This window comes from Cricetulus griseus, chromosome 7, assembly GCF_003668045.3.
Source record: "Cricetulus griseus strain 17A/GY chromosome 7, alternate assembly CriGri-PICRH-1.0, whole genome shotgun sequence".
NCBI classification, from domain to species: Eukaryota; Metazoa; Chordata; class Mammalia; order Rodentia; family Cricetidae; genus Cricetulus; species Cricetulus griseus.
Window position 1 is genome coordinate 110,247,683 of NC_048600.1, and position 17,441 is coordinate 110,265,123.

The window sequence follows — 17,441 nt, forward strand, 5'->3', positions numbered from 1 at the left end:
GAGGTCACTTTAGGGTCCTAACAGTTACCCACAAACACAAGAGCCCAGGGACCAGCAAACCTTGATCCGCACAACCCCTCCCACAGGCCACAGAAGCAGGACACGAGTTCCATGTTTATTTTCGGAAAGTGATGAAAACAAAAGAAATGCATCCAGACACCACTCTCTCTACAATAAATAGCCTCCCCATCCCAAAGAAATAAAAAAGAAAAAAGCTTGTGTACACCAGTTCAAAGTGACCTCGCTTGGTGAAACGCGCACCCCAACCCTTCCTCTGCACCCATTCCCTTATCTCCTTGCAAGGGGGGGCCCAGTCCCCTCAAAGTCACCTGAGTCCTGTCCTTGTTCCTGGTTGGCTGGCTGTTATAAAAATCCACAAGTCTTTACTCTCAGGTCAAGAGATTAACACAGTGAGAGACTAACAGTTCAAAATTACCCCCCCTCCCCCCGAAGGGAAAGGGGGTGTGTCTCCAGGCCTGGCCCCAACCCTGGCCCTTCTGCCAGAAGCCATGAAGTCCTTCTGAATCCAAAACTTTCTGGAGGCTTTGAGTCCATTCTCCATTCTCCACGGAGCCATTGGTCAGAAGCAGCACCAGGTACGTGAGTATAGTTCTGGCAGAGGAAGGGGCAGGGGACACTCCTGCCACATTTTCTTGTGGGCCAGGAAGCAACAAATGAACCCCAGAATCCTTCTCGGCCTTTCTCCTTCCCCAACCAATCACTACCGGGGGAAGGGGTGGCGAGAGCTCGGGGCTTCTAGGCCTGTGTCTGTTTCTTCTAAGTTAGCTGGCGCCCTCCAACCCAGTGGTATCTTCTCAGTTGGGAAAATAGTTATAAAACTGGCCATCGGTTTCCTTATCAAAAGGAGAAGGGGCCCCAGCAGGAGAGGAGCTGTCTCCGCTGGAGGGATAGGGGGATATCCGCCTTCTCTTAGATTCCCCCTCGCCTAGTCCCGAGTCGCTGGGCTCCTGCCGGAGAGGGGTGACATCAGTCCACAGCGAGTGGGAACCCTGTTCCTCTGAGGATCCCAGACCAGGGTCCATGGGCAGAGTTCGCATGGGGCGGAACCAGCCAGCTGGGCTCATCTTGGGAGGGTACTGAGGGGCCACAGGCCAGCCAGCTCCGGGTGCCAGGACTTCTTGGCCACGGTAGTAGGGCACAGTGGGCCCAGGGGCAGAGGGCAGGAATGTGGGCTTCATGCTCACTGCTCGGAACTCTGCTTCATAACTGTGTTCCCGAGGTGTCCCCAGCCAGTAAGGCTGTGAGACCATATCCTTGGGTTGGCCAGGAAGGTCGGGGTAGAATCGGCTGGGAACAGGATACTGGTTGGATAGAAGAGGCGAGTAGGGGTCTCCCCCAAGCAGTTGACAGTTGGGTCCAGGTGGGGAGGGAACACTTGAGTCAACAGATGCATACATGCTAAAAACAAACAAACAAGCAGAAAATGAGAAAACAAAGCACAAGCATGAGTCTTCCTGTTCCTCCCTCCCTGGCCTGTCTGCCCCCCCCCCGCCCCCCCTCCAAAGTAGATAGGACAGGTGGGCCTCTGATCTACAGTCCCATCTCAGAGTGACCTAAGTGTACTTACGACTCGAAGTTCTCCCGGAATCCTTTGGCAAAGGGATTATTGTCGATTTTCAGCTGAGTGATCTAGAGAAGGGAAACAGTTGCCGAGTCTGAGGCTCAGGAACTCCAGGGCCCCCACAAGAAGAAGGCTGTGCCGCCCCAGCAGACGCCTGTCCCCAGGCCCCCCCAGCCCTCACCTCCGCATTCTGATAAGCAGTCACCGCAATGAACTGGGTCTCTTGGAAAGTAAAGACGTGCGTATTAGACGCATTGCAGATGGCCTCCGGCTCTCCATCGTTCACCTCCACAATGTGCAGCCGGGGCTGGTACTTATGGAGGGACTGCAGGACAATCATCTGGAGAGGGAGTGAGGTGGTGGCAGAGTCATGGAAGGAGCTGGGAGTTTCCTCCTGACCCCATTGTGGTCTCATGACTGCATCCATTCTCCTGCCAGTGACGGCTAGCCTTACAGTGGAACTAGAAAAATACTTGAGGACATCTTGTGCCTGCGTCCACCCTGCCACCAAACAACTTCTCTTAAGCCTTCCATCTTCTCTTTAGGGCATGAATTCTAGCCTCTTGTGACTCTCCTGAGCCTACATGTTGGTGAGAGCAAAGTATTAGCACTAAAGGTTGTATGTGCACGTGTGCCTCTGTGTGCTTGTGTGTGTGCAAGTATAGATAGAGGCCAGGGGACAACCTCATGCACCATCCACTTTTTTTTGAGACAGGGTCTCTCTCAGGCTTGAAACTCACCAAGTAGGCAGACTGGCCAGTGAGCCGTAGGGGTCCACCAGTCTCTGCTAAATTACTGGTTATTGCCATTACAGCCACTTTTTCTTTTTCCCTTTCTCTCTCTCTCTCTCTCTCTCTCTCTCTCTCTCTCTCTCTCTCTCTCTCTCTGTCTCTCTCTGTCTCTCTGTCTCTCCCTCCCTCCCTCCCTCCCTCCCTCCCTTCCTTCCTTTCTCTCTTTCTTTCTAAACATGGATGGGTTCCAGTGATGAGACTCAAATCCTTGTCTTTGCAAGGCAGATGCTTTACCAACTGAACCCTCTCTCCAGCTCAAGGTTTTCAGGATTAGGTGCTAGGTAGTGGTGGTGCACGCCTTTAATTCCAGCACTCTGGAGGCAGAGGCAGGTGGATCCCTGAATTCAAGGCCAGCCTGGTCTACAGAGTGAGTTCCAGTGCGGGCAGGGCTACACAAGAAACCCTGTCTCAGGAAAAACAAAAACAAAACTAGGATTGGAACCGTGAAGAAGGCTCAGCAGGCAAAGGCACTTGCTGCCAAGCTTGGCAACCTGAGTTTGGTCCCTGGGATCCCTGGGATGGAAGAACAGAGCCAACTCCAGCAAGTTGTCCTCCACCCTCCACAAATACAACATAGCACATGTGTACCCCACAACAAAATTTTTAAAATGTTTTTAAAACAAAACAAAAATTCTCCATTGTTCAATGTGAGGATACTTTGTATCCATTCCCTGGAACACTGGGACCCATCCAGATTACAAATCATGATCTAATGAAAAAGCCCCCTCTCCTCGGCCCCCAGGGACTGGAGAGATGGCTCAGCCGTTACATGGCAGCTAAAAACTGTCTATAAATCTAAGGTCTGATACTCTCACACAGCCATACATGTAGGCAAAACACCAATGTATATAAAATAAGAAGAAATAAATTATTTTTTAAAAGAAAAAGAAAAAGCCCCCAGACTGATTTGGCCTGTGCTGACCAGAGATCCTCCCATCTCATTGTCTTCCCAGGGTGGGTAGGAAAGAGCCAGAGTTCAGAGAGAAGCTAAGGGGCTGGCATAGAGTAGTGTAATTAATAGGATGCTTGTCTGGCACGCACCAGTCCCTGGGTGCAACACCAGAACCACATGTTGGTATATGCCTGAAATCTCAGCACTCTGGAGCTAGTGGCAGAAGGATCAGAAGTTCAAGGTCATCCTTGGCTATGTAGAGAGGAGAGCAGACCAGAGCAGCAGAGGAGAGGGGGCTCAGACAGCATGGGGGGGGTCTTAGGAAGTGTCAGAGGAGAGGGTCTCAGATTCAGGGGCAGGTGGGGCTGACAGTCCTACCTGGGTCACATTGTTGGAAGCCCCCTTGTTGTTGGTGAGCTTTAGTTTTCCAAATGAAACTTCCTGGCGCATCCAGTGGGCTCCGGTGTTGGGGGAGTCTGGGTGGACGTATAAACGGTTTCCTGTGGACAGTTAACCTTATTGCCAAGTAGCCCTTGAACAGACCCTGGAGATGTGGGATTTTGCCTGTTCTGAGAGGAACTCCAGAAAGATGCAGGGGAGGGGACAGACAGGCTGAGCCAGGGTAAATGAGGGCAGAGGGTTGCGCTGAGTGTCCTCTGCTAGATTAGAGAGGTGACAAGCCAAAGGAAGCTTGGGATAGTGCATAGATATATGCACATCAGGGGCAAGAGCTTGAGCAATCCATCAGGGGCATCTGGGAGAAAAAGCATGCCCACCACTCTGAAAGGGGTCGTACCTGGCATGCTGCCTTCTGCCTTTCCACACTGCACCCACTTGCCACTCTGGTACCGCCAGTGGTGCTGGTCCACCAAGACCACATCCACAAACATCCTGTAATGGCTTGTGGGCTCCAGTCCAGCCACAGTGAAAGAGAGGAATGGAAACATTCGCCTGTGGGGAACAGAGAAGCCCAGGGTCCATTAACCCAGTGGCCAGTCACCTGTGTGCACGCAGTATGCGGGAGCCAGCTTCCATGTTCTCAAGAGTCAATTGGCAAGTGTACTACACAGAGGCACACGCAGGCTCACACACCCACACAGAGGTACACGCAGGCTTGCACACACACACACACAGAGGCACACACAGACTCACACACACGTACACACAGAGAGAGGCACACACAGGTACACACACACACGTACACACAGAGAGAGGCACACACAGGCACATACAGAAAGTATTAAAAATAAATCTTTTTTAAAAAAATTAAATTGTATTAGCTGGGTATGGTGGCGCTCGCCTTTAATCCGAGTACCTGGGAGGCAGAGGCAGGTGAATGGATCTCTGTGAGTTTGAGGCCAGCCTGGTCTACAGAGTGAGTTCCAGGACAGCCAGGGCTACAGAGAGAAACCCTGTCTTAGAAAACAAAATTAAACTGTAAAAACACAACAACTAAATACATTCTACTAAAAGCCAAGGCATTCACTACTCAGGAGTCTCTTTCCATTGTCTTCCTCTGTGGTGCTGTGGCCTGAGCTTGAGCTTATTTGTGTCTGTTGCATGAGGTGGTAGAGTGGCATCGCCCGCAGCTGTGTTCAGCCCTATCACGTTGGTAGCTTGGAATCAACCACGGTGAGCACATTTACACCGTGGGAATCAGCAGACACTCTAAATCAGTGCCTATCTTGTAGTGCTGACGATTCTTGCTGCATGCCCGGCAAGCACTCTATAACTGAATTACATCCCAGCCTGTAGACTTTTGAATATGCTTTCATCTCAAGAGATCAGTTACTAGATATTTATCTGGAAACCACCGTCTCTAACATTAGTGTGCTTCCTGTCCTGTGTGGGCCAAAGGCACCAGCCAACTCTCCAAAGGCAGTTCCCAGGAGAGTTACACCTCGGTGCCACTTCTCCACTGTGGCTCTCCCACTCTGTGCAGTGCCCTCCTGCTGTGTTCACTGACTGGGCCTCCCCGCCTCACACAGCCACAGAATGGCCTGCCCCAAGCCAACACCCTAGCCATCCTAAGGCTCCAACTGTTCTTATGCTTAAAGTCTTGAGTCCCAGGAAAAGACAAGATAGTGGGTTGGATCCTGCACTATTCTCCATCGATCTAGAGAAAGGGTCGGAAAAGGAAGCCTCTTGCAATGGCCTCCCCACCACTTCCACCGTCACTGCCCCTATTATCACGATCACTACAACCACCGTCTCTATCACAACCACCATCACTCTCACCGCTGTCTCCACCATCACTCTGACACTGTCTCCACCGTCACAGCCTCCAGCTCGGCTGCCGTCACCATCTCTACCACCACCTCTCCATGGTTACAGCCACCGTCTCCCTAACAACCACCTTCTCTTGTCGCCACCACCGACACAGCCACCACCTCGCCCTCACTGCAGACGCCACCCCACCCTCGCTTCCATCTCTGTGGCCAGCACCTCCACAGTCACCAGAGTTGCCATCACCTTCCCATGCCTACAGCCACTATTTCTCCAATCATCACCCCATGTCTCCACCACCGCCACAGTCACGACCTCACCATCACGGCAGCCGCCATCTCCACAATCGTAACACATCCAACAACACCATCACGTCCCCTAGCTCTCAAACCACCACCTCTATCGAAGCCATCATTTCCACCCACTCTGTACTGCTGGGGTCTCCTCCGCTCTCCCTCCTCCCTACATAGCCAAGGAGAAGCTTGAACTTCTGATCCTTCTACTGCTAGCTCCACCATAGCCACCACCACTCCAGCCGCCACGCCCGTCATAGCCACCACACTATAGCCAGAGCCTCCATGCCTACTACCGTAATAGCCACCACTTTAATCATCATCACCAGCACTGCCGTTGCCCTCCCATCATCACAACCATCCCGTCTCCAATCACTGCCATCCACTGTAACAGCCCCCTTCACTGCCGCGAGGCCACTAGCAGCTTCAGAGCCGTCACAGTTCCAATAGCTGAGCTCCCATGCCCCAGCAGGGAGAACGAGGTCGTCAGAGCAGCAGAGGCAAATCGTCATTGGATGTCCCTTTCACACTCACATCCCTCCGCCCAGGGGGCCATGTAGGATGGGAAAGCATTGGTCTCTCAGTCAAGAAACCTATAGAGTAGCCTTGAACTCACATTAAAGCCACGGATGACTTTGAACATCTGGTCTACCTGCTTTAACTTCTAAAGTGCTGGGGTCACAGGCGTGTGCCATTATACTCAGTCTGTGTTATGCTAGGGATCCATCCATGACTTACTGAATTCTAGACAAGAATTCTACCAACTTAGTTACATCCGTAGCCCAAAAAGTAAGTACTGAAAAACTGACGTGTGGAGAATATTTTCAATCCATTTCTCTCACCAATTCATTGTAAGGTCACTCAAATCATAGTTTCTAGGCTGGAGAGATGGCTCTGAGTGGTTGAGAGCACTTCCTGCTCTTCCAGGGGATGCCGATCTGGTTCGCAGCACCAGAGCGTTTGCCACTCCAGTCCCAGGGCACGCAGCAGTGCCTGCCCTACATGCATGCGGCACACAAACTCATGAAAGCACACATACACATAAAAGTAAACCAGTTCCTGGCCAGCCTGGCCTACAGAGCGAGTTCCAGGACAGCCAGGAAAACAAAATGAACGCTGGGCGGTGTTGGCACACGCCTTTAATCCCAGCACTTGGGAGGCAGAGGCAGGTGGATCTCTGTGAGTTCGAGACCAGCCTGGCTTGGCACTTGACTTTAATCTCAGCATCTGGAAGGCAAAAGCAAGTGGATCTCTGTGAGTCTGAGGCCAGGCTGGTCTACAGATCAGGTTCTAGGACAGCCAGAGCCACATAATAGAGAGACTCTGTCTTAGAAGAGGGAAGGGGGCTGGAGAGATAGGTCATCAGATAAGAGCACTAGCTGCCTTTCTAGACAACCTGGGTTTAATTCTCAGCACGCACATGATGGCCGCAATCACCCGTGAGACCAGTTCCATGGGATCCAATACTCTTTGGTTAGCTTCAGCAGGCGTTAGGTGTGCATGTGGTACATATTCATACATTCTGACATAACAGCCATACACATAAAATATATGTGCACACTTGGGTGTGCACAACTGTAATCCTACCAACTTGGGAGGCAGAGGCAGGTAGATCTCTATGAGTTCAAGGCCAGCCTGGCTTACAGAGTGAGTTCTAGGACAGCCCGGACCACACAGAGAAATCCTGTCTCAAAAAACCAAACTAATTTATTTTCATGTGAGAACCAAAATAAAGTTCTCATTTCAAACTTCCTATTCTAAAGGAATAGAAAGAAACACTTTTTTTTTGGTAATGCTAAGTATAGAGCCTGGGGCCTTGTGCATGCTAGGCAAATAAATGCTCTACAACTAAGCCATATCCCAAAGCTCAGAACATGTTTACCAATCCTCTATTTATACAGTAGCCAGTTCATCAAGCCAGTTATTTGACATATAAAATGCTCCTCAAAATTTTATACTCAAAGACACTGAGGCTTAGACTGTTGATGACAGTCCCATGCTGTGGTCTCTGTGGAAGATTGTGAGATGGGAGGTCTTAGTTCCACTTAAAAAAGATGGTGAGATGCTGTGCATAGAGACCTGAATTCTCAATACTCACGTTAAAGAAGGAAGGGGGAGGCGGGAGGGGGAGAAGCAGCAGCCTGATGTGGAGTTGCAGACCTTTACTCCCAGAACTGGGGAGGCAGAGACATTTAGATTCTTGGGGTTTGCCAGCCAGCCTAGCCTACTCAGTGAACTCTAGCCTAGTGAGAGACCCTGTCTCAATAATAATAATAATAATAATAATAATAATAATAATAATAATAATAATAAATAAGCCAAGTGTGTTGGTGCATGTTTTTAATCCCAGAAGTTGGGAGGCAGAGGCAAATGTGAGTTTGAGGCCAGCCTGGTTTACATAAGGAGTTCCAGGACAGCCAGGGCTACATAGAGAGATTCTATTTCAAGAAAGGGAGAAAGGGAGAGAGGGAAGGAGGGAGGGAGGGAAGGAGGAAAGGAGGGAGGGAGGGAGGAATAAAAGGAAGGAGGTAACGAAAGAGGGGGGATGCTGCCTGAGGAATGACCCAGCTAAGGTTAACCCAGCTAAGATTACCAGTGGAATCCCATAATAACTCCCTGATTTACATGTCACTTTGCTTGGAAGAAACAGTAGTGGAGATGGACCTGATACCACTCTGACCTCCATAAAGCCACCCACCACACCACTTTCAGGGGACAGAGTCATGGCCCCATAACTCTCTGCTGCCCCAATGGCTAACTCATCTAGAGATGATTTGAAGGGTCATGGGACATGGCTGGGGACACGGTGAGACCAGGCCAGTAAGACCGTTTCCAAAAAAAACGAAACAATGACTTGTTTCAGACACAGACCAACTTTCTGTAAAGCCGACTGTCTGTGTCTTCCTCGAAGGTGAAGAACAACAACCCTGCATTTCTATGTAGCAATTTGCTTTTTCTCTTCTTTTCGCCTCTTTCTTTCTTTCTGTCTTTCTTTCTTTCTTTCCTTCTTTCTTTCTGTCTGTCTGTCTGTCTGTCTTTCTTTCTATTTATTTATTTATTTTTGGTTTTGTTTTTCGAGACGGGCTTTTGGAGCCTGTTCTGGAACTAGCTCTGTAGATCAGGGTGGCCTCTAACTCACAGAGATCCACCTGCCTCTGCCTCCCAAGCTCTACGATTAAAGGCATGCGTCACCACTGTGTGGCCTGTGTAGCCATTTTCAAGTGACTATGTGATTCCTAGTCCATGAGTCCAGACTTGGGAGGAGGAGGAAGAGATCTCTTGATGCCTGAGAACATTTTGCATTCTGAAAGTATAAGACATTGACAAAATAGTTTCTGAGGTTACATCGGTAGGTGTCTCTAGGAGGATAATTTTCCAATAGCTGCTTCAGCATTGGATGGTACACACTAAAAAAAAAATTAAACTTATTTATTGGAGAGGATGTGGCACACTTGAAGAGGATGGCTTGCTGGAGTTGGTGCTCTCCTTCCACCATTTGTGGGTTTCAGGTCATCAACCTTGGTAGCAAGCAGCTTTATCCAGTGAGACATCTCACTAGCTTGATATTATCTATTTTGTGAACATTTTGTTATAACAACAAACCATTCTGTTTACATTTTTTTTTGAGACAGGGTTTCTCTTTGTAGCTTTGTAGACCAGGCTGGCCTCGAACTCACAGAGATTTGCCTCTGCCTCTGCCTCTGCCTCTGCCTCTGCCTCTGCCTCTGCCTCTGCCTCCCGAGTGCTGGGATTCAAGGTGCGAGCCACCATTGCCCAGCAATTCTGTTTACTTTTTGAGAAGGGATCTTAGTATGTAGCCCAGGTTATCTTTGAACTTGTGACCTTCCTATGGCTGATTGTAGGATCACATACATGCACCATGAGCATCCCCAGATTTTAAGTGGGGTTTTTGTTGTTGTTGTTGTTGTTTGATCTGAAAAGCTGATCCGGGAATGTAACTTACTATAAGAGTGCTTGCCTAGCATCCATGAGATCCTGGGTTCAATATAGCACCACCAAGAGCAAAAATTCAGGGACTGAAGAAGTAGCTCAGCAGTTAAAAGCACTTATTCCTGCAGAGGACCTGGGTTCGATTCCCAGCACCCACATCACAGCTCACACCACCCACTCCAGACAGGGTTTCCCTGTGGTTTTGGAGTCTGTCCTGGAGCTCGCTCTGTAGACAGGCTGGCCTTAAACTCACTACCTCCGGAGTGCTGAGATTAAAGGTGGGTGTCACCACTGCTGGGCTCAATATCCTCTTCTGCTCTCCGAGGGTACCATCTATGCACTTGGTACGTAGATATACAAACATGTGAGGAAAACACTCATGCACATAAATAAAATAAATCTAAATGGTTAGTGGGATATAGTGGCTCACACCTATAATCCCAGCGTTTAGGAGGCAGAGGAAGCAAGCGTACACGTTCAAGGGCCAGACAGCCTGGACACAGAGAGCTCCAGGCTAGCCTCAGAGTGAGCCTCTGTCTCAAAAGAAAATAAAGTAAAGCTGGGCAGTGGTGGCACACACCTTTAATCCCAATACTCCAGAGGTAGAAGCAGGTGGATCTGTGAGTTCTAGGTCAGTCTGGTCTACAGAGTGAGTTCCAGGACAGCCAAGGCTACACAGAGAAACCCTGTCTCAAAAAAAAAAGCACATAATATAATGATGATGATGATGAAATGAAAGGCTGGAGAGATGGTTCAGTGAGTAAGGATACTTTCTGCTCCTAAAGGGGACCTGGGCTTGATTCTAAGTGAGCTTATGACCACCTATAATTCCAGTTCCAGCCTCTAAAGGCTCCTTCACATAGTAGTATCCATACATACACTCCGACAGACACACACACACACATAAAAATTAAAATATTTAAAAAGTAAAATAATAAGCTAAAGCATTAATTAAAAGTTGTGAGAGTTGGGAATACAGAAAGGGAAATAGCGGCGCCTGTGGCACTTCCTCACACCACGAGGCGGAGACTGCTTTCGCCACCCTAGCTTCCCATAACCAAATGTGCTTGCAAACTGAGCTACTTAACAGCTCTCCCCAAAGTTATCTTAATTATAATAATCAACCAATCACACTCAGAAAAACGGGGATTACCAGCAATTAATACCCTCCCACACGCCCACAGAGACCCGGCCCCCCTTCCCTACTGAGAGCATCTACCATCAGCTGTTTTTGTGTTTACTGCCCCATTCACAACACACACTGCACACAGAAACACTGGCAGGGCCTGTATTCGGCACTCCCTGGCGGCTCCACCTCCAAAAATACACAAATGGAGACCCCAGAGTCGCCTTCTTTCTTTTTTAAAAAAAATATTACGGTTAGCGGTGGTGGCCCATGCCTTTAATACCAACACTTGGGAGGCAGAGACAGACAAATCTCTGAGTTCAAAGCCAGCCTGGTCTACAGCGTGAGTTCCAGGGCAGTCAGGGCTATGCAGAGAAACCATGTCTTGAAAAACAAACAGAGCCGGGCAGTGGTGGTGCATGCCTTTAATCCCAGCACTCGGGAAGCAGAGGCAGGCAGATCTCTGTGAGTTCGAGACCAGCCTGGTCTACAAGAGCTAGTTCCAGGACAGCCTCCAAAGCCACAGGGAAACCTTGTCTCAAAAAACCAAAATATAAAGAAAGAAAAAAAAGAGAGAGAAAACCAACAGAAAGAAAAAAAGAAAAGCATTACATTTTATTATTTTTACTTTGTAGGTACGTGTACGTCTGTGGGTGCCCATGGGCACCTAGGGGTCAGAGGACTACTTTCAAGAGTGTTCTTCTGAACTCAGGTTGTCAGGGCTGGCAGGAAGCTCCTCTACCCCTGAGCTATCTCTCCGGCCCACCCCAAATGCTTCTTATTCTCAATTTCCCTCTCTGAGCCCTCACTTGAGTCGCCTTCATCAGTCATCACACCAGGCGTCACCCACCTCTCGCCACTCATGATGAAAGCCTCACTGCTACTGATCCACACCAGTAGGTGGGTCCAGGGTGGGTGGCAGAGGAAGGACCAGGGACAGAGTGAGTCAGCCCGGACCAAAGGCTGAGGGGCTGTGGGTAGGTCTGAGATGGAAGAATTTTTCAAAAAGAAAGAAGGTCTGTGGGTGATGTGGTGGTGACTTGCAGGTCATTGGAACCCACAGAGGGACAGGCCAGCCTGCCGAAGCAGGACAGAAAGGAAGCTGCTTTGAGCCCAAAACTCTACAGCAAAAGGAAACAGCCTGGACTTGCCAGATCACTGGAGCTCAAGCTGAGAAGACACAGAGGCCATGGGCTTGGGAGGGCTGAATTTTGATGGTGATGTAGCCTGTCTTCTTCCCAGGATGGAGTCCCTGGGACCTGATCTAAGGGGAGGCATCAAAGGAAATGATGAGGAGCCACTGCCCCCATCCATCAGGAACTTCATGTGATGCAGTGTGGCCTTAAGAAGGATCTAAAGTGTGACAATTGCCACACACATGACGCAAGCAGACTTCCGAAACACTCAGAGGCATTTAGGGATTTTTTTTTTTCAGGTTTGCTGATGGTATTTTATTATTATTATTATTATTATTATTATTATTATTATTTGCTTGTTTGTGTGTGTGTGTGTTCTCTCTCTCTCTCTCATGCGTACATTCAAGAGCATGAATATATGCGTGTATGTCCATGTAGAAGCCAGATGACATACATGTATACATTTGTGCTCTTGAGTGCGCACCAGATGACACCTGAGGTGTCATTCCTCAGGCACTATCGTTCATTCATTCACTTCTTTATTTCTTTCTTTTTCTTTTTCGTTTTTTTTTTTTTTTGTATTTGTTTTTTTTCTAGACAGAGTTTTTCTGTGCAACAGTCCTGGCTGTCCTGGAACTCACTTTATAGACCAGGCTGTCTTCAAACTCACAGAGATCAGCCTGCCTCTGCCTCCCGAGTGCTGAGATTAAAGGCGTGAGCCACCAATGCCCGGCCTTTTTTTTTTTTTTTTTCAAAACAGGGTTTCTTTGTATACCCCTTGCTGTCCTGGAACTCACTCTGTAGACCAGGCTATCCTCAAACTCACAGAGATCTGCCTGCCTCTGCCTCAAAAGTGCTAGAATTAAAGGCGTGCTCTACCATCACCTGGCTGATTAGCTAGTTTTCTTCTTTTTTGTTTTTGTTTCTTGAGTCAGGGTTTCTCTGGGTATCCCTGGCTGTTCTGGAACTTACTATGTAGACCTGGCCTCAAACTCAGAGACACTTGCCTGTCTCTGCCTTCCAAGTGTCTAGATTTAAGGCATGTGCCACAATGCCTAGGTAATTTTTTTAGCATGGGTTCTGGGGCTCAAATTCAGGTCCTCATGTTTACAAAGCAAGCACTTTACTCACTAAACCACTGTTTCAACCCTGTTTTTTTTGCCCCCCCCTTCTTTTTTCTTTTTGCAAGTGGTGGTGGTGGTGGACAGTACCCATGCCACAGGGCATGTTTGGATGTCAGAGGACAACGTGTGGGAGGGAGTTCTTTCTTTCAACCATGTGGGTCCTGGGAATCAAACTGAGGTTGTCAGGCTTAGTGCTAAGAGTCTTTACTTACTGAGCCATTTTGCCAGCCCATAATTTTTTTTAAGTTCCACTTTGAAGCCAAGCATGGTTGCAGCATACACTTGTAATTCCAACATTTGGGAAGCTGAAGCAGTTAGACTGAGAATTCCAGGCCAGCCTGGGCTACATGAAGTATGATCTCGTCTCAACCAAATCAAACAACAAAAATCCATTTTCAGGGGGAACCTAAAGATTTGAAGCAGGAAGATAACCAATTTCAGAATAATTTTGATTGCATGGCAAGATCCTATCTCAAAATAACCACAACATAGTACATGCCTTTAGTGGCAAGACTCGGGAGGCAAGGCAAGCAGATTTCTGTGAGCTCTAGGCCAGCCTGGTCTACAAAGTGAGGTCCAGGCCAGCTGAGCCTGTATAATGAGACTCTCTCAAAAACCAAACAAAAACCAACCAAACAAAATAACCACAACAACAACAAAAAAAGACCAGACCAACTCTGATGATTTTTGAAGCTAAGACTGCTATATTTTTCTACTTTTTTCAGTTTTTTTTTTTCTTAAGTTTTTCGAGACAGGGTTTCTCTGTGTTAACACCTCTAGCTGTTCTGGAACTCACTTTGTAGACCAGGATGGCCTTGAACTCACAGAGATCTGCCTGCTTCTGCCTCCCAAGTGCTGGGATTAAAGGCGTGTGCCACCACCGCCCTGCTATCTTTCTACTTTTAATTTTAATTTTGGTTTTGGGGGTTTGTTTGTCTTTTCTTTGCTTGCTTTTTGAGATAGATTGTCTCGGTTTAACAGTCCTGGCTGTCCTGGAACTCACTTTGTAGGTCAGGCTGGCTTCTAATTCACAGAGCTGCCCCTGCCTCTACCTCCTGAGTTCAGGGATTAGAGTCTTGCTCCACCATGTCCCACTCTCTGCTTTCATAGAGTGGAATTTGTCATGATAAACAGTTGGTTAAGGATGTGTCTCAGCCGTGCATAGCACACACAAGGCTTGAAAAGAAAAGTAAATTAATTTTGGTTCTTTGAGACAGCGTGTCAACCAGGCATGTTGGCACATACCTATAATCCTAGCACTGGGGAGGCAGAGGTAAAAAGATCTGGAGTTCAAAGGAACCTTTTGCTACATAGCAGAGAGAAAGAGAAGAACAAACTCACTATGTAACACAGGCTAGTTTCCAATTATGGGTATCACCCAAATATGCATTACCACAGCTGTCCTAGAAAATATACCTAGCACACACTAGGCCCTGGGTTCCAATCACAGCACCAAAACAAAAGGAGGGAAAAGGAAAGGAAATCCAAAAGGGAGACTCGGAGAGTGGCCAAGCGAAAAATTCTGCCGTAGGAACACACAGGAGAGGAGGCCACGGGAGTCCAGACAGTGAGACAGCTAGAGTGTGCCCTCCAAATGCCTCCCCACTAACCCCCCGACAGACAGGCCTCCACCCAGCACAGCAACCACTGACCTTCTGGCTGACCACCACACCCATCAGACTGGAGGAGCTGAGTCCTGGCAGTGCAATGAGTAGACCTGGCCAGGCCGCAAGATGAGAGAGGCTCCTGCTTCTGACACACCACAAAGCACAGAGTTAGAGGCCCCACCTAGTCTGCCTTTGTGACAGAAGCCGCTGCTTATCCCTGGGACTCGATGTTCATGAGTATGAAATGGGGAGAATGCCTGGCCTACCTAACTCAGTGAAATAATGGAAGTGAAAGCACTGGGTGCGTCACGAAAGGCCTTCAGACAGTGTAGGTGGCTGTTTTTACTGGTGTCTGTGGAGACTGGAGAATGAGTAGACAGGTGCCATCTGAGCCCTGGTCCCAGCTCTGCCAGCCGTGGAACCTCAGAAGAGTCCCTTGCTGTCTCTGGGCCTGTTTCCCTGTCTGAGCAGTGAGAGACAGGAGCTTCTGGATCCTTCCAGTTCAGACACTCCAGGACCAGAAACCCAGTCAGTGCGTGGAGATGACCAGAGAGGGGTTGGGGGATCGAGAATTACCAGAAAACTTTAGGGATGAAGGATGGGCCATAAACAAACACATGTTTATTCTCAGTTCATCCCAGTGAGGAAGAACAAGGTGACAGCTTGGAACCAGTTGTAGTTGGGCAGCTGGGTCCCTCCACCCACTACAGACATCATCTGAAGGAAGTATACTCTAGTAATGCCAGCAAGGGTTTCTGTCTCCCCTCCCAGAAATCCCACCATTGCCATCTCTCAGTTACCTCCTGAGTCTCTGTCCTGACACCCCACATCCTAACTCACAAAGTACAAGGACACAGAGCCCTGGCTGGTCCCCACTGAGAAGGGCAGCTCCTCTCCCCACAAGTCACAAGAGGGTCTACTCAGGGTGCTGCGTACCAAGTGACCCCTCACGCACTGCAAGTTTCTCTTTCTTCAGCAAAGAGACTCCATCCGGAAGCAGCAGACTGAGCTGCAAACCCTACCACTAATGTAACAACCCAGGAGAACCCTCCATCTTTCCCTCAGGCTGGACTGGTGAATAGCTGGGTAAGGAAGTAGGCCCATTTTTAGGCACCAGCCTCAAAGGGCACATTGGGGACTGGACACCAGCAGGGACTGAGTGAAGGTCCTGGGCATTTGTGCCTTCATAAGTTTTACTGCCCCCCCCCCTACACAACACAGTCTGTCTCTGTCTCTGTCTCTCTCTCTGTGTGTCTCTGTCTCTCTGTCTCTGTCTCTGTCTCTCTCTGAGCGTCTCTCTCTGTGTGTCTCTGTCTCTGTCTCTCTCTGTCTCTCTCTCTGTCTCTGTCTCTGTCTCTCTGTCTCTCTCCAGACATATGATATCAAAGTAAGTCCGGAAAAGAAACTTGGCGACTGCTTCTCCGTGTCACCAAATCCCCTTCTGTCTCGCCACCCCCCATACACCAAAGCTACCCTGAGCCCAGCAGCAGCAAAGGAGGGAGGGGACACAGAAATCCCAAAAGATTCTGCCCCCAACGCTTCAGTTTCCCATACACAGGGACTGAGAGGCGGCCAGTTTCTATCAGTCCCTGAATACACTCTCCCGCGCTGTGCACTGCGACCCCAGACTGAGGCAAAGAGCAACTTGGGACCTCGGGCCAATTGCTCCAAAGTAACTTCTAGTTGTGCCTACACGATCATCTCTGTCCTTTTTTGATCTCTGACTGTTGGCGCGATACTCTAGGTCCTCACTGCTAGCCTACCCTACTTCCCTGACTCCTAAGACTGAAGCTCAAACTGCAAACACGAAGACTCAGCATCGTGCAGCTTCAGAATTTGGAGGGAAAAAAGAAAGAAAAAAAAAAAAAAAAAGAGGACCGTCCTTGTTCTGGCGGGCCACCGAGGCCAGACCCCCCGCCGGCTCCGCCCTGCCGAGCTCGCGGCGCTCGGCGCGCGCCGCACTCACCGTCCTTGCTTAGTGATGATCATCTCTGTCTGGTGCTGGTTGAACTTGGACCACAACAGGTGGTTGCTGAGCGCCACTCGCAGCTTCCCCGACACCTCCAGCCCCGCGGGCATTGCGTAGTCCTCGCGCGGTCCAGGGTAGAGTCCCGCGCGCGGGTCTGGGGCTGCGTAGCCATCCCCGGGCGGGTAGCCCTCGGCACCGGCGGGCGGCGGGAAGGGCTCGCCTGGCCCGGGGAAGCCGGCCGCCTGGGCCCGGGGCGGGTAGGCGTAGGCGCCGAGGAAGCGGCCCGGTGCGGCCGGCACCAGGGCGCCCCCAGAGTAGGACGTCCCCAAGCTGCCACCTGCGCGGCGATCGGTCGGGTCCTGTGCGCCCGGCTCCGGATAGAAGAAGCGATGCTGCTGGTCCGCTCCGGGCCCCCGGCCCTCGTCGCTCGGCATCGGCTCGGTGCCGGTCAGCATGTCTCGGCAGCCCGGCTCCACGATGCCCATCCGCGGCGGGCTGGGCGCCTTCCCGCAGCCGTCGAGGAGGCCAGAGGGTCGTGGGGGCAAGGGAGACCGGGGTGGGGGGGCGGGGTCCGGGGAGGAGAGAACGCCACCGGAGCAGGGGCTGGGACTCCGGGCCCCTGAGCGCGCGCTGGGCAGGCGCGCAGCTGCTCCGGGGCTCCCGCTCCAGCGGCCGCTGTCACTAGCGCGCGGCGGCCTTTGTGGCTTTATGAAGCTCCTTGGGTCCCCTCACCCCGCCACCTCG

General features: G+C 50.0%; 1 protein-coding gene across 1 annotated transcript; it reads right to left on the minus strand.

Annotated features, from left to right (window-relative positions):
- Positions 1-815: 815 nt before the first annotated feature.
- Tbx21 (T-box transcription factor 21) lies at positions 816-17,182 on the minus strand. The gene is made up of 6 exons (XM_027424177.2): positions 16,695-17,182; positions 4,062-4,216; positions 3,644-3,765; positions 1,764-1,922; positions 1,589-1,650; positions 816-1,419 (listed from the first exon to the last, which is right to left on the minus strand). The coding sequence occupies exons 1-6, from the start codon at positions 17,180-17,182 to the stop codon at positions 816-818; spliced, it is 1,590 nt and encodes a 529-aa protein (XP_027279978.1).
- Between the last annotated feature and the right edge of the window lie 259 nt (positions 17,183-17,441).

Excerpts from the sequence above, each read along its gene's own strand:
- Tbx21 (XM_027424177.2), bottom strand. The coding sequence starts at position 17,182 with ATGGGCATCGTGGAGCCGGGCTGCCGAGACATGCTGACCGGCACCGAG. Across the intron at positions 1,651-1,763 it reads CTGCTTATCAGAATGCGGAG|ATCACTCAGCTGAAAATCGA; the intron begins GTGAGGGCTGGG and ends TCCCTTCTCTAG. Across the intron at positions 1,420-1,588 it reads TTCCGGGAGAACTTCGAGTC|CATGTATGCATCTGTTGACT; the intron begins GTAAGTACACTT and ends GTTTGTTTTTAG.